Source organism: Protomyctophum bolini, assembly GCF_963924005.1.
Source record: "Protomyctophum bolini genome assembly, chromosome: 9".
Taxonomy (NCBI): domain Eukaryota; kingdom Metazoa; phylum Chordata; class Actinopteri; order Myctophiformes; family Myctophidae; genus Protomyctophum; species Protomyctophum bolini.
This window is the reverse complement of record NC_137870.1, coordinates 30,125,053-30,138,745: the sequence shown is the minus strand read 5'-3', so window position 1 is coordinate 30,138,745 and position 13,693 is coordinate 30,125,053. Positions and strand designations below refer to the sequence as shown.

The following is a 13,693-nucleotide window of genomic DNA, read 5'->3' as shown; positions in this document are numbered from 1 at the left end:
TATGAGCTAAAAAAAAAGAAAATGAAAAGAAAAAGCATTACAACTTGAAAATGAAATGACATTGTAAATAATTTACAATCTGTAAGCTCTTATATTGTGCTAACACCACAGAGGTTGATGATAGAGGTTATATGTTCTGTTTATATCTGCAGGATAATTTCCAGAACTCGATTCGACCAACAACACTTCATGTTATGGTTCAATTGTCAAAAAACATTTGCAAATGCACGATTACTGTATGTGCTGACACTTATTAGAGCGGTCAGCAGGCGAGGGCACACTGAAAACCCATCCATCATGAAGCAAGAAATACCTGCCTCATTACACTCAGCAGTTAACTAATAGATTTGATTACAGATGACTGGCCATTGAGGTTAATGAAAGATTGAGATTAAGTTAATTATAACCATGCAGGGGGTCTTGGAAATATTTGAGGTATTCTACAAACTATTGGAACAATACAGACTCCTGCATACTGTGGAGCTGTCATCACTCTGTTGAAATACCGGTAATTGCTATTGTGTGGAGGTTGCTAGGGTATCCCTGTTCCCCTGGGTAGCAGTGCCAATAAAAAGAAATGATCTGCAATGCTGACCAAACTTTTTCATTAATTCTCTAGTTGTACTGCAAATTGTGCATTGTTCTATTCAGGTCGCTGTGCCACACATTTCCTTGTGCAATCATGTTCCATAAAAATATTTTAATTGCCTCAACTGCTATTGAAAAGGGTTTTGTAATTTAAAGGAAACCCAGGGTATACTGCTTTATCTCACACAGCATATTCTTTAAAATGGTTTAAATGTATCACATTTTTAGCTGCATTGTGTGGCTCTGTCACAGTGTGTCATGGTGAGGACCCAGAAGCAGAACCAGTAAAGTGTAGCAGGACATACACAGTAACATTGATTTATAAGCTGACAACAGTGACAACGGGGAGGTTTATATAGACTAGACACAGGTGCAACAGAACTACAATCAACACTGGTATTGGCTGGAAGACTAACAGGACACAGGTGGAGAAAAGTAGAAAACTAGTAATCACAGTGGTGAGACATAAGACAGGCATGAACAACACTAGGCAGAACAGGAAACACTTAGGGCAACACTACATAATAAAAGTATACAACAGACAGATATTGTGACAGGCTCCAATCGACAAACAAGGGAAATTATGATAACAAGCCATACTGTATGTCAAAACAAGCCAATTCTCCAGTCCACATCCATTGTCTATCAACAAGACCAGAGGCTAAACGTACTTGAAGATGTTTTGTGCCAGGACCACCAGAAGAGACGATTTGTTTTAAAAATGATTAAACATTTCCAAACATTTTCGATAATAAAGAAATAGCAGATGTATAAGCTTGGCATGACGTGATGTGCTGTGAGCTTGTGCATCTGCTATTTTTGAATAGCCAACATATACATGGTGGATATTTAAGTTAAAAGGATTGTGATGCTATTAACTACTTTTGCTGGGGACCAAATGGAATCCCTCCAAGGACCCCTGGGGGTCCCCGAAGTCCACTTTGACCCCTTTTCCACCGGTTGGGAACCGGTTCATTTCAGAACCAGTTTTTAGTCCATGAGCCAGACCTCCAAAATTAGAACGTTATTATCAATTGAGTGGGCAAAACCATATTAAATTGTTTATATAGGATCAATATAAGTAAATTTATATATGATAACCCTTCCTGCGGGGCGACGCTTCCCTCCCCCATCCCCTCCCATAATTGTGTCTGTCAGAAAGCCTTGAGGGTTGATTTCACCCAACACCTGATTGCAGTCACGACGACCATGCTTGCAGTAACAGCAATAAGTACTCCATCACGTACCTATAAGGAGAAAACACAAGCAAAAATAGTGAGTTAACTCCAAATACACGTAAAATAAATTTAAATAACAAAGTTATAAGTAATAAGTAGGCCTAATAATAAGTAACAATTCATAGGCTATATAACTCCAAACTGGTGTAGGCTGACTGAAGTCTTATCTGAGCTGGAAACTGAAACACCTACTGTACGTACCTGCATGCTGAGATACACCCACATTATTGCGCAATGAAGTGGCAAAGTGCTCACAATTCGTGAAGGTCATAGTCGAGAATCCTGCCCACTGAGCCTCTTTTACTATGTCCTATGTCGCGGAGGATGGTCTTTGTCCAGATAGTTGTTGACCATTCTACAGTGGCCTACTTTGCAGGGCAAAGCACAATATGTAGAACTGAATAGCATACATTTGTTTCTATAACATTTTTGTCTCCATGATCATGGGTAAAGAAGAGGGTCATCATCGCCTTGCATTCAAATTGTGTTTCATATACCTTCTTTCACCATTATTATGTGATAATATGCTGATATATATAGCATATTAGCATTCTGTATTCTGTATTTTCTCTTGCATTGCAATGGCATCAATCTCAGGATTTCTTAATCCTATTATTATTATGCTATTATTGATCCTTAATAAACTGGTTATTTAAAATATTGCAGGTGATCCCTTACCATGCATTCAGTAATGTTAATGTAGCAACGGGATTTGGTATTAATTAACTTATAATTTATTTATATTGTTTCTTGTTTGTGAATAATCAACATACCGGTAAGCATACTGTATGCAGTATATAGAATATTCTAAATGATTTCACCTACGATTACAAACAGCGCCCATCCGGTCCATCATTGGCAGCATCAAGTCTAAAATAAATAAATAATAATAATAATTAATTTTGAAGACGAAAAAGACATTTTGCACAGTAACAAAGTACACTAGTTCAGTATTGACTGTAGCTGATGATCAAAGACCATACAGGCCTTAAAGATGCACTACAGTGTCCTGACCAGCTGTATCGTTGCCTGGTATTGGGAACTGTACTGCCCTCCACCAAAAAGTGCAACAGATGGTTGTGCAGACAGCACAGCGTCAGCATGTCAGTGGGTGTGAGCTTCCCTCCATCCAGGACATATACAATGGATGCTGTGTCAGAAAAGCCAGTAGAATATCAAAGTCCCACACTATGATACAGACGGTTACAGGTGCTACAATATAGCGGTTTTGCATCCGATGAAGATGAGTTGTTTGGTGGCTGAATGGGGTGCATACTTAGTTTAGACTAGTCATTGGTTAGACATGGGTTAAGGTTAGGTTTAGGTGTGCTGCCCCGTGGGAGGTTAGGTTTAGGGTGAGGGTTTGAGATAGGTTGTAGTTGTAGGACTAATGACTGCAGGTCTAACCAATGACTAGTCTAAACCAAAAACTGTCTAAACTAAGTACTGCACCCGGCTGAACAGCACTATCCTGGACCAACAAGTCCTATGGCAGGTAGAGCACAAACATGTGGTGGTAATGGTAACTCTCCAGTCTCCCAGCTGTCCTTTCTTATACTCCTGCATGTGGGTTCTATCCAGGCACAGCTGCCAGCGCACATGTTATGCAGCAGCAAAATCCTCCATGGTCTGATTTTGCACTTCCTTAACGCAGTCTTCAGCTGGTATTTGTAGCGCTTCTGCCCTCCAGCTGAGCATTGCCCATGGTGTAGCTGCCCATATACTGCAAGGCAGCTTGTTGTCCTTACTCTATGTTCCACTCATCATAGCTGGTGTTGGGTGAGCTGGGTATAGGCTCAATAATACTCATACACGATCACACAGGTAACTCCCAGGATGTGCTGAAGGCAGCGTATATTTGCTCTAGGGACTTGAGTGGTGGCTGTGTAAGTTACCCACGCTTCACAGCTTTAGAGGAGGGTGGTGATGCTGATGGCTTGGCAAACACAGACCTACGTGCGGACATGAAGGTTCTTGATTTGAAAGATCTGACACTAGAGTCTCCCAAAGGCAACTGATGCCTGCTTGATTCTGTTCTGGACCTCATTATCAATGCTGTTGTCTTCAAAGAGAATGCTCCTCAGGGATCTGAAGGATGGAACAATTGACAGTTGTTCACCATCAACAGTGAAGGTATACTGTGTGTGGAGGCGATGGTGGTACTCCACTGGCTAACTACCTCCATTCCACGCACGCACGCACAGACATACAGCAATTGTTGGTCTGATTGAGGATGATTGATTGATGAGCTATCGAAGAACAGTGAATGAGTTTGCTGGTTGGTGCAAGAGTAACTTCCTTCAGTGAATATTAAGAAAACTAAGGAGGTTATATTTGATTTATAGGATTAGTGCTCATGCACACCATAGTAATAGACATTGATGGGGATGAGGTAGTGACTGTGGAGGAATACAAGTATACTTGGTTACAATGGTTGATTCCAAGCTGAAATGGAATTCCAACATGCCTATATGATACAAGAAAGTCAGCAGAGGCTGCATTTTATGTGCAGACTGATACAGTAGGCTATAATGTGGAAAAAAAGTTGAATGATTCCATCAATCCTTTGTGGAGAGTGCATTCACTTTTTGTTTCGTTTCCTGGTATGGCTCATTGTCATTGGTAAATAAGAACAAACTCCACAAAATCATCAATGTATCCTATCCAGCAAGATAACTGGGACTTAAGAGTATGACAGCAATGCATGAGACCCAGGTACTCCGGGATAGGAGGGGAAAGCTATTGCTGTATGGAATGCATCCGTTATAGTTAATATCATCTTTTACCATCAGGACGACGGTACAATGTACAGTTATGTACCAATGTTGCAAGCTAGGGCAATGTAGCCTTTCTTGTTTCCTCTCTGTCTGCAAGAGAGGAGCTGTGCAGTATTAATGTATTGTGTGATCTGTCTATGTATTGTGTATTTATGTGTTGTGATTTTTTTGTATCCTGATGGGTTCTTGCTTGGTACAATCTTCATATGACCACCGCGCTCTGACTATACACTAGGTGCGCCACCCGTTCAAAACAAATCAACATAAAGGGTAGTCGGTCGCACACACCAAGACTGCAGTTCAAATATAGTTTATTTCATATTTGAAACAAATGGACAAACGTTTCGGCTATCCAGCCTTCAGTGTTTTTTGTTTGTTTCAAATAAACATAAATAAATGAAATAAACTATATTTGAACTGCGTTCTTACTTGGTACAAAATGAGAACCACAAGGACAAGAAGGGATCTATCTATCTATCTAGTATACTGTAGATGGTAGATGCTAATATACATGATAGTAGTACTAGTATGCAGGCCTATAATGTTCAGAAGTTGGACCTATGCACACCTTTACAGCACCACAATGTAAAAAGTACTACAATGGAAACAAGCTCCTGGGGCTTTTTGTGGTGTTATCCTTTTAGCATAACTTGTAACTGTTAATAATCATGTTAATAAAGTATTCAATCAATCAATCAAACCTCCAATCACTAATAATTTCCTTTGTAAATGTTATTATTGCTGCTGTTATTGTTATTGTTTCTACTACTACGTTGGAAAATAATCCACACATGTTGTCTGTTTTGTGCTAATTTATGAAGTGCAACATCTTGAATCTTGAAACTCAGATCACAGCAACTGTTGCAGCATGTATAGTACCATACTGTGTGTGTGTGTGTGTGTGTGTGTGTGTGTGTGTGTGTGTGTGTGTGTGTGTGTGTGTGTGTGTGTGTGTGTGTGTGTGTGTGTGTGTGCGTGCGTGCGTGCGTGCCTTTCATATATACTAGGTCAGGTGAGTGCATGCATGTTTGTGTGTGTGTGTGTGTGTGTGTGGTATCACACACCAGGGGGAGACAAAGTTTGTCTCCATAGCCTCTGGAGTCTAGACAATTTGCATCTGAATTGATTTATATTATTTTGCAGTACAATTTTGAGGTATGTATTTATTTAATTTTCACTTTCCTGGAGTATTTCACATTTTCAGTAGGCTACTTCTACTACACTACATCGGATGCAAATATTAAGCTATATAGTACACTTTGGTTATTATTACAAAACTATAATATAGTTTTGTAATAATAACCTCACAATGCTTTGCGATGCTACGCATTGAGAGCTTGTAGATATTTTGTGAAATGGGACATTCTGCATAATGAGTAGCCTACTTTTGGTAGGCTACTTTAAATACATTTTGATACTTTTGTACTTTTACGCAAGTAAATTTAGAATTCCAGACTTTTATTCTTATACATTGCAGTAGGTCTATTGAAACTTCTAAGTAAAAATCACACCTGTGTGAAGTGAGCAGTGCAACTATACATGTATTGTTATAGTTATTGTACTGTGCTCTGTACTGTATTGTAGTCGTAGTGTAGGCTACTGTGTGTGCTCTGTAATGTACGTACTTTGATTATTTTTGGAAAGAATCTTTGAGAAATGACAGAGTTACCGTGTGGGGGTCCCCGGAACATCCACACCCCAGGAACGCGCCCGGGGGGGCGGCCCGGTTCCGGTGAGCCTTACTGGGTCCGAGAAATGACAGTTACCACATGGGGGTCCCCGGGGGGTCCCTGGAACATCCAGACCCCCAGGAACACGCCCACACATATAGGGACACTGCACATACACACGGACACACATAGCTGCGTAATGGAGCGGAGGCACCGCTCAAAAAATCAGACTTGTGTGAAATGAGGGGCGTCCTCACTTTTGAAGCTTTTCTGTACTGTAATTCTCCAATCTGTTAAATACTTCATAATAAATACTTCAATCAATCAATCAATCAAACTCAGCCAATGAAATTATCGCTATGGGGGGCACACACACAGTCACACACACACACACACACACACACACACACACACACACACACACACACACACACAAACACACACACACACACACACACACACACACACACACACACGCACAAGCATGCTCACGCACACACACACACACATCTTCATTTAGGTAACAAGAAAATGAATCAAGTAATTGCAATTTCATAGGAAATTAAACCCCCAAACTTTTTTTTCTTTCTTAAAAAAAAGAAAAAAGTATAATCCAACCTGCTCCGATCAATCCACCCCACGCGGTGCTGCCTTCTCTTGAAGTCCTGTCCAGAATGACACTGCCCACACCCATTTAAAATCAAAGAAATGCATTCCACCGTGAATATCAACCAATCGGTAAGAAGGAGGGCGTATAGCTGCCTACTGCCTTTACTCCAGCTTTGTGAGAGTGGGAAGTTTAGGTTATCTGTGATTCTGTGAACACTGAACAGCTGCTGCAAGAGAATGATGCACCTTAGCACGGATAGGTGCGGGATGTTTTTCGACTCACAGTGTATATTCTGGCAACTTTAACCACTGCACTTCGTTTTAGGGGTTTATGTTGAAACTTCAAGGAGTCTTCTCTGTGGCTTTACACTACAAATGGCTTGGATTATTTCCCCGCATCTGCACAGGACCGGTGCTGCTTTTATTATTCTGATTGCCGCCATTCTGACAGGTGGTGCAGTTGCGCAGATTTTTGACAGTTATGGATTATCCTATGCCTTGAGATCCGAGCTGTCAGAGGATGCGATATTGGTTGCCAACAATGGAATACGCGTGCCTTTTGGGAGATCCGTCTTTATCGATCCAATCAACGACTTGGTTATTCAAGTCCAGCCTGGTGACAAATGCAGCATAACAGTTCTCGACCATGATCCCTTGTCTCAAAGACCCGGACACCTGTCTCCAAAAAAGTTTCCATGCGAATTCGGTCCAAACGACGTGAAGTATTCTCACTTCGGTTCTAGGAGCCCTCCGAGGGATAGGGTGAGGTTACAACTCAGGTATGACACTCAAACGGACACAATTATAATTCCGTTTATGATGGAGGTGGAAGTAGTTTTCACACAATTGGAAGTGCTAACCAAAAATATGCCACTCACGGTTGACAGGCTACTGGGCACCAGCAACCCTATTGATAGAAAGATTTTAGAGTTCACATTTGACAGAAGCGCACACCAATGCAAAATAGCGTCTCTCTCCAGTGACAGCGCGCTGCCCAGATATGGGAGACTTGTGGATGAGAGCAATCTTGGAAAGATGGTTGACTGTGATGAATTCACAAGGATGAATATCCGTTATCAGCACACTTTTGCTTTCAAATCACCAAACAGAGATTATATCCCAATGCTTGTAGAATTACAGGATAAAGAAGGCAATTTGCTCAAACAGGAATTTTTCCAAATTTTGGTGCGAATTAAAGAAGGGGAAGAAAACAGCGCTCCTAAACCTAGTTTTGTAGCAATGATGATGATGGAGGTAGACCAGTTTGTAATGACAGCTATAACCAGTGATATGTTGGCTGCAGAGGATGTTGAATCTAATCCGGATGATTTAATTTTCAATATCACATCCCCTCTGTCATTTGAGGAAGGGTACATAGTGAGCACTGACGATAGGAATTTGCCAATAACTTCATTTTATCAAGCAGATCTCAAAGACCTGAAAATAGCCTACAAACCTCCTGCTGTGGATTCAGACACTGAGCGCATTTTCCAAATTGAGTTTGAGGTTGTGGATACAGATGGGGCTGTGTCTGACCCGTTTGCTTTCATGATTGTTGTTAAACCTATGAACACGTTGGCCCCTGTGGTGACAAAGAATACTGGACAATTGCTGTATGAGGGGCAATCCAGGCCGCTGTCAAGTTCACATAATCTTGAAATCAGTGATGAGGACAATTTAGACAAAGTTAGAGTCAGTGTAATTGATGGGCTTCGACATGGAGAGCTGACTGTTTTGGGCTCAAGGAGGAAATTTTTCACCCCTACAGACCTTGATGCAGGTGTTGTTATTTACCAACATGACGGAAGTGATACATATAGTGACAATATTATTTTCAGGATGACTGATGGCATAAATGAGGTGGAATTTCTGTTTCCTATCACTGTTGTGCCAACTGATGATGAGCCTCCTATTATCAATGCCAACACTGGTTTGATTTTGTTCAAAAACCAAATGATGCCAATTTCCCCTGTTATGCTCAGCGCAGCAGACATAGACTCAGAGGATTCTACTATAAGATTCACTATAGAGCCTCCCTTTTCCACTGTTGGAGAAGTACTGCTCCGCCAGTCTGAGGCCCCAGAAGACCCATCGACATGGCGGTTTAATGCTGAGGATGAACTATATGAGAAAGTAATAACCGAGTGGCTGCAGCAAGACATTACTGATGGTAAACTGTTTTACAAGCATATAGGACCTCACAGCACCAGCACAGTCATGGATCAGTTTGTGTTCAGAGTTCAAGATGACAATGATCCGCCTAACCAGTCTAGTGAGAGCTCATTCATCATTAAGGTACTACCCATTGATGACATCCCCCCTGAACTGTATCCTGGCACTTCTCTGCAGATGACGGTACACGAATATCAGCTCACTTACTTTCGCAAAAAATTCCTCCGCTACACTGACCTGGACTCGGAAGATAGGGATCTTAAATACATTATCACCCAGCCACCGACAGATACAGACAAGAACAGCCCTGTTATATTGGGATCCATTGTGTTAACCGAAAGACCAGAAACTGAAGTCACAACCTTCACTCAGGCACAGATTAACCACCACAAAATAGCTTACAAACCCCCAGACCTTGAGCTAGGAATCACTACTCATGTTGTGCAATTCAAATACTCTGTGGAAGATACCTCTGGGAATAGCGTACCTGGGGATTTCACCATAGTTCTACAGCCAGTTGACAATAATCCACCCCAGATAACTAACACTGGCTTCACAGTCTTTGAACGTGGCACACACATCATTACAAGTGCAGAGCTGGACACCACAGACACAGACACAGACAGTAAACAGATATTGTTTACCGTCACTCAGCCTCCGCTACATGGCCATATCAAGTTTACTTTCACTGACATGACAAAAGGCGACACTTTCAGCCTTGATGACATTGCTGGTGGTAGTGTGTCCTACATTCACAATGGTGATGAATCAACAGCTGATTCAGTACAGATAGATGTCAGTGATGGTGTCCACGTTGTTCCAATTACTATCAGGGTTACTGTGAAGCCCATTGATGATGAGACACCGACTATCAGCCTCCCACCTGGCACGATTGGCTCTTATATCGATGTATTGGAAAACGGTGCAACAGAAATCACGACCAATGTTATTCAAGGAAGGGATGAGGACACAGACGACCTGCGCTTGACCTTCATTGTGGAGGACCCACCAGATTTTGGTGAAATCCTAGTGAGAGGTGTCCCCTCAGGCAGGTTCACCCAGGCTGACATCATCAATGGTCTGGTGGTCTATGCACACACCAGTGGAGAACTGGGCTTTACCACAAAGGATGATTACTTTAATCTCACACTGACTGACATGTCTGACGAGTGGACTGTAGGGGGTAATATGGTCTCCGGTGTCAGAGTTCATGTCACTATTCTTCCGTTAGACAGCCAAGCCCCGGAGGTCTTTGTGGGGCCACAGTTTACTGTTGTTGAAGGAGAGAAAAATATGATTGACATCCTTCATATAAGCGCTGATGATGTGGACACGCTCACTGATGACCTCCTTTGCACAATTATTGTCCAGTCAACCTCTGGCTATGTGGAAAATATCTCCCCAGCCCCAGGCTCAGAGAAGTCCAGGTCAGGGACAGCTATTAGTGCTTTCACCATTAAGGACATCCGACAGAATCACATTTACTATGTTCAAAGTATTCATAAAGGAGTAGAACCAGTGGAGGACAGGTTTACATTCAGATGCTCTGATGGAATTAATTTCTCTGAGAGGCACTTCTTCCCTATTTCCATAATACCCGCTAATGATGAAAATCCTGAGATTTACATGAGAGAGTTTGTTGTTATGGAAGGTATGAACATAGTGATTGACACACCCATCCTAAATGGTGCTGATGGAGATATCCCCTTCGATGAGTTGACATTCATTATCACGATACCACCCAAGCATGGAAATATTCTCAATCAGCTCACTACTGGCACTGTACCAGTCACAAACTTTACCTTGGATCAGATCAGGGAGGCCTCCAGCATTGTATACGAACATGATGACTCAGAGACCACAGAGGACAGCTTTGATGTCCTCCTGACAGATGGTAAATTCAAGGTGGAGAAAACCGTAATAGTTATGATTATCCCCATAGATGATGAAACTCCGAGAATGGCAATCAATGATGGACTTGAGATAGAGATTGGTGACGTGAAAATCATAAGCAATAATGATTTGAAAGCCACTGATTTGGACTCTGATGACAGCACACTTACATATATTGTCCGCTATGGGCCTGGCCAGGGTTATTTGCAAATGGCAACGCCTTATGGGACATTCCAAAATATCACAGTTGGAATGAACTTTACACAGAGCGAAGTGGACCAGGGATTGATTGTGTATATTCACAATGGACAAGAGGGGATTCGTGACCTTATCAAATTCGATGTGACGGATGGCCTCAACCCTTTGATTGACAGGTACTTCTATGTCACTGTGGGTGGCATTGACATGGTTTTTCCAGATGTTGTCAGTAAAGGCGTTTCCCTCAAAGAGGGAGGCAGGGTGACCCTCACCACTGACCTGCTCAGTACCAGTGACCTGAACAGCCCAGACGAATACCTGGTCTTCACAATCACCCGAGCCCCAATGAGAGGACACCTGGAATGTACTGACACCCCTGGGATGCCCATCACATCCTTCTCGCAGCTCCAGCTCGCTGGCAACAAAGTCTATTACATCCACACGGCCGACGATGAAGTGAAGATGGATAGCTTTGAATTTGAGGTAACCGATGGTTACAACCCGGTGTTCCGCACATTCCGTGTCTCCATCAGTGATGTGGACAATAAAAAGCCTGTCATAACAGTGCATGGCCTGGTAGTAACCGAGGGTGAGAACAAACTCATCACTCCCTTTGAGCTTACAGTGGAAGATAGGGACACTGTAGACCGACTGTTGAAATTCACAGTCACTCAGATCCCTGTGCACGGACGCCTGCTTTTCAATAACACCAGGCCTGTCACCACCTTCACCAAGCAGGACCTGAATGAGAACTTGATCAGTTACAAGCATGATGGCACTGAGACGGCTGAGGACAGCTTCTCCTTCACTGTCACTGATGGCACTCACACAGACTTCTATGTGTTTCCGGATACAGTATTTGAGACTCGTAAACCTCAGGTGATGAAGATCACCATCTTCTCTGTGGATAATGGAGTGCCACAGATACTGGTGAACAAGGGTGCCCCAACATTGAGGGGTTTAGACACTGGTCATCTGGGCTTCTTGATTACTAGTAAGACACTGAAGGCGGAGGACAGAGACAGCCTACAGGATTCAGTGACCTTCAAGGTCACTGTGGGAGCAGAGCATGGTTACCTCATCAACGTCGGCAGAGGAAATGCTACTGTCACCACCTTTACTCAAGGTATGTGTATTCTTTACTACTGGGAATAAACTATATTTACTATATTTGCAAAGCTTTGCTCAGGCTTATCATAAATAAAATAACTATGAAATGCACTCGGTAGAGTACAGACATCTGAGAGCAGGTTCAAATCCATATCCAAGATTTCACCTTAATAATTTATATTATTGCATTTATTAATTTACTACTGACAACTGTAAAGTAGCGTGGTTATAAAACCAGAAATCATGGGCATTGACCAATGACAGAGGGTCCGACTATACTGCAGCACAGTGCGATGATGCCCCACGTGGGTGGTGGACTGGAACGTCAACCAGTAGCTCTGAACTCAGCCCAATGAAACCCCAAGCAGAAAGTGGGTGTGAACTGGAAAGAAGGTCAATCAGTTCATTCTTGTCCCATGGCTAACCTTTCCTGTAAGTTCTGTTCTGTTCTTTATAAACTGAGTTTTAATTCAAAGGTTTTGATTTAGACTCTGGAGATGTGTAAATACGCAGTCATTTACAAAAATAAACGTTGCCATTCGCATGCACGCACGCACGCACGCAAGCAAGCAAGCAAGCACGCACGCACGCACGCACGCACGCACGCACGCACGCACGCACTGTGTGTACTGTGTGTGTGATATTCCTAAACACTTTCAGGCAAGCGAGATCAGTGTACAGTGTACACCATGTACCTCCTGCTTGCAGTTATTGAATCACTCTGAAGACGCTCTTCTCAGGAGATATGTTTAATATTTCAAGAGAGCTTGCAGGGATAAACAGACAGCAAATGAAGTCACTATTTCCCATCATTGATATTTGAAATTGTGGCTATGAATATTTATGAGCCAGCAGATTTGAGAGGAAAGGATTGACATTAAATATTGAAGATATATAGCAAGGGCTAGTGTGAACTTCACATTCTGTCAGATTGTAGGGATGTATAGAACCCACTATATTTTAAATAGTAAAACAGAAGACTGTGGTAGTTTGTTGTTCTTTAATGCTCAGTGTGTCATTCGGGAGACAATTTGTCAAGCAGTCTTGGCTTGCCTTTAAAAGCAATTGTCAAGCCGACTGTAGATAGTCTTTAAACCTCTGGACATTTATGTCAAGTCTAAATAGGGGAGGAATCCTACTTTGCCAAATATTATTTGTGTTATTATTTATCATCATTTTATTATATCAATATTTGCCTTTTTTATTTTAGCTGACATTGATGACATGAAGATATGCTATGTTCTGACGGACCATGACAATGCAACTAATGACATCTTCCATTTCTCCATTGAGGACAAGGGTAAGTTCAATTGCATACATTACCAAATATAATTTGATATTTCAAGATGATTGGATGATTGATAAAAATAATTTCCATAATACCACAAAGTGCCTTTATGTGGAAATCTATAGTAGAGTGGCACTAGAGTAGAAGCCA

The 13,693-nt window shown here is 42.0% G+C and overlaps 1 protein-coding gene across 1 annotated transcript in view; it reads left to right on the top strand.

Moving 5' to 3' along the window:
• Positions 1 to 7,096: 7,096 nt before the first annotated feature.
• frem2b (FRAS1 related extracellular matrix 2b) overlaps positions 7,097 to 13,693 on the top strand; it is a 68,014-nt gene continuing 61,417 nt past the window's right edge. The window contains exons 1-2 of the mRNA XM_080772484.1: positions 7,097 to 12,271; positions 13,466 to 13,555. Coding sequence (XP_080628610.1) covers positions 7,258 to 12,271; positions 13,466 to 13,555 — 5,104 coding nt within the window. The 5' untranslated portion in view covers positions 7,097 to 7,257. The remainder of the gene's footprint in view (positions 12,272 to 13,465; positions 13,556 to 13,693) is intronic.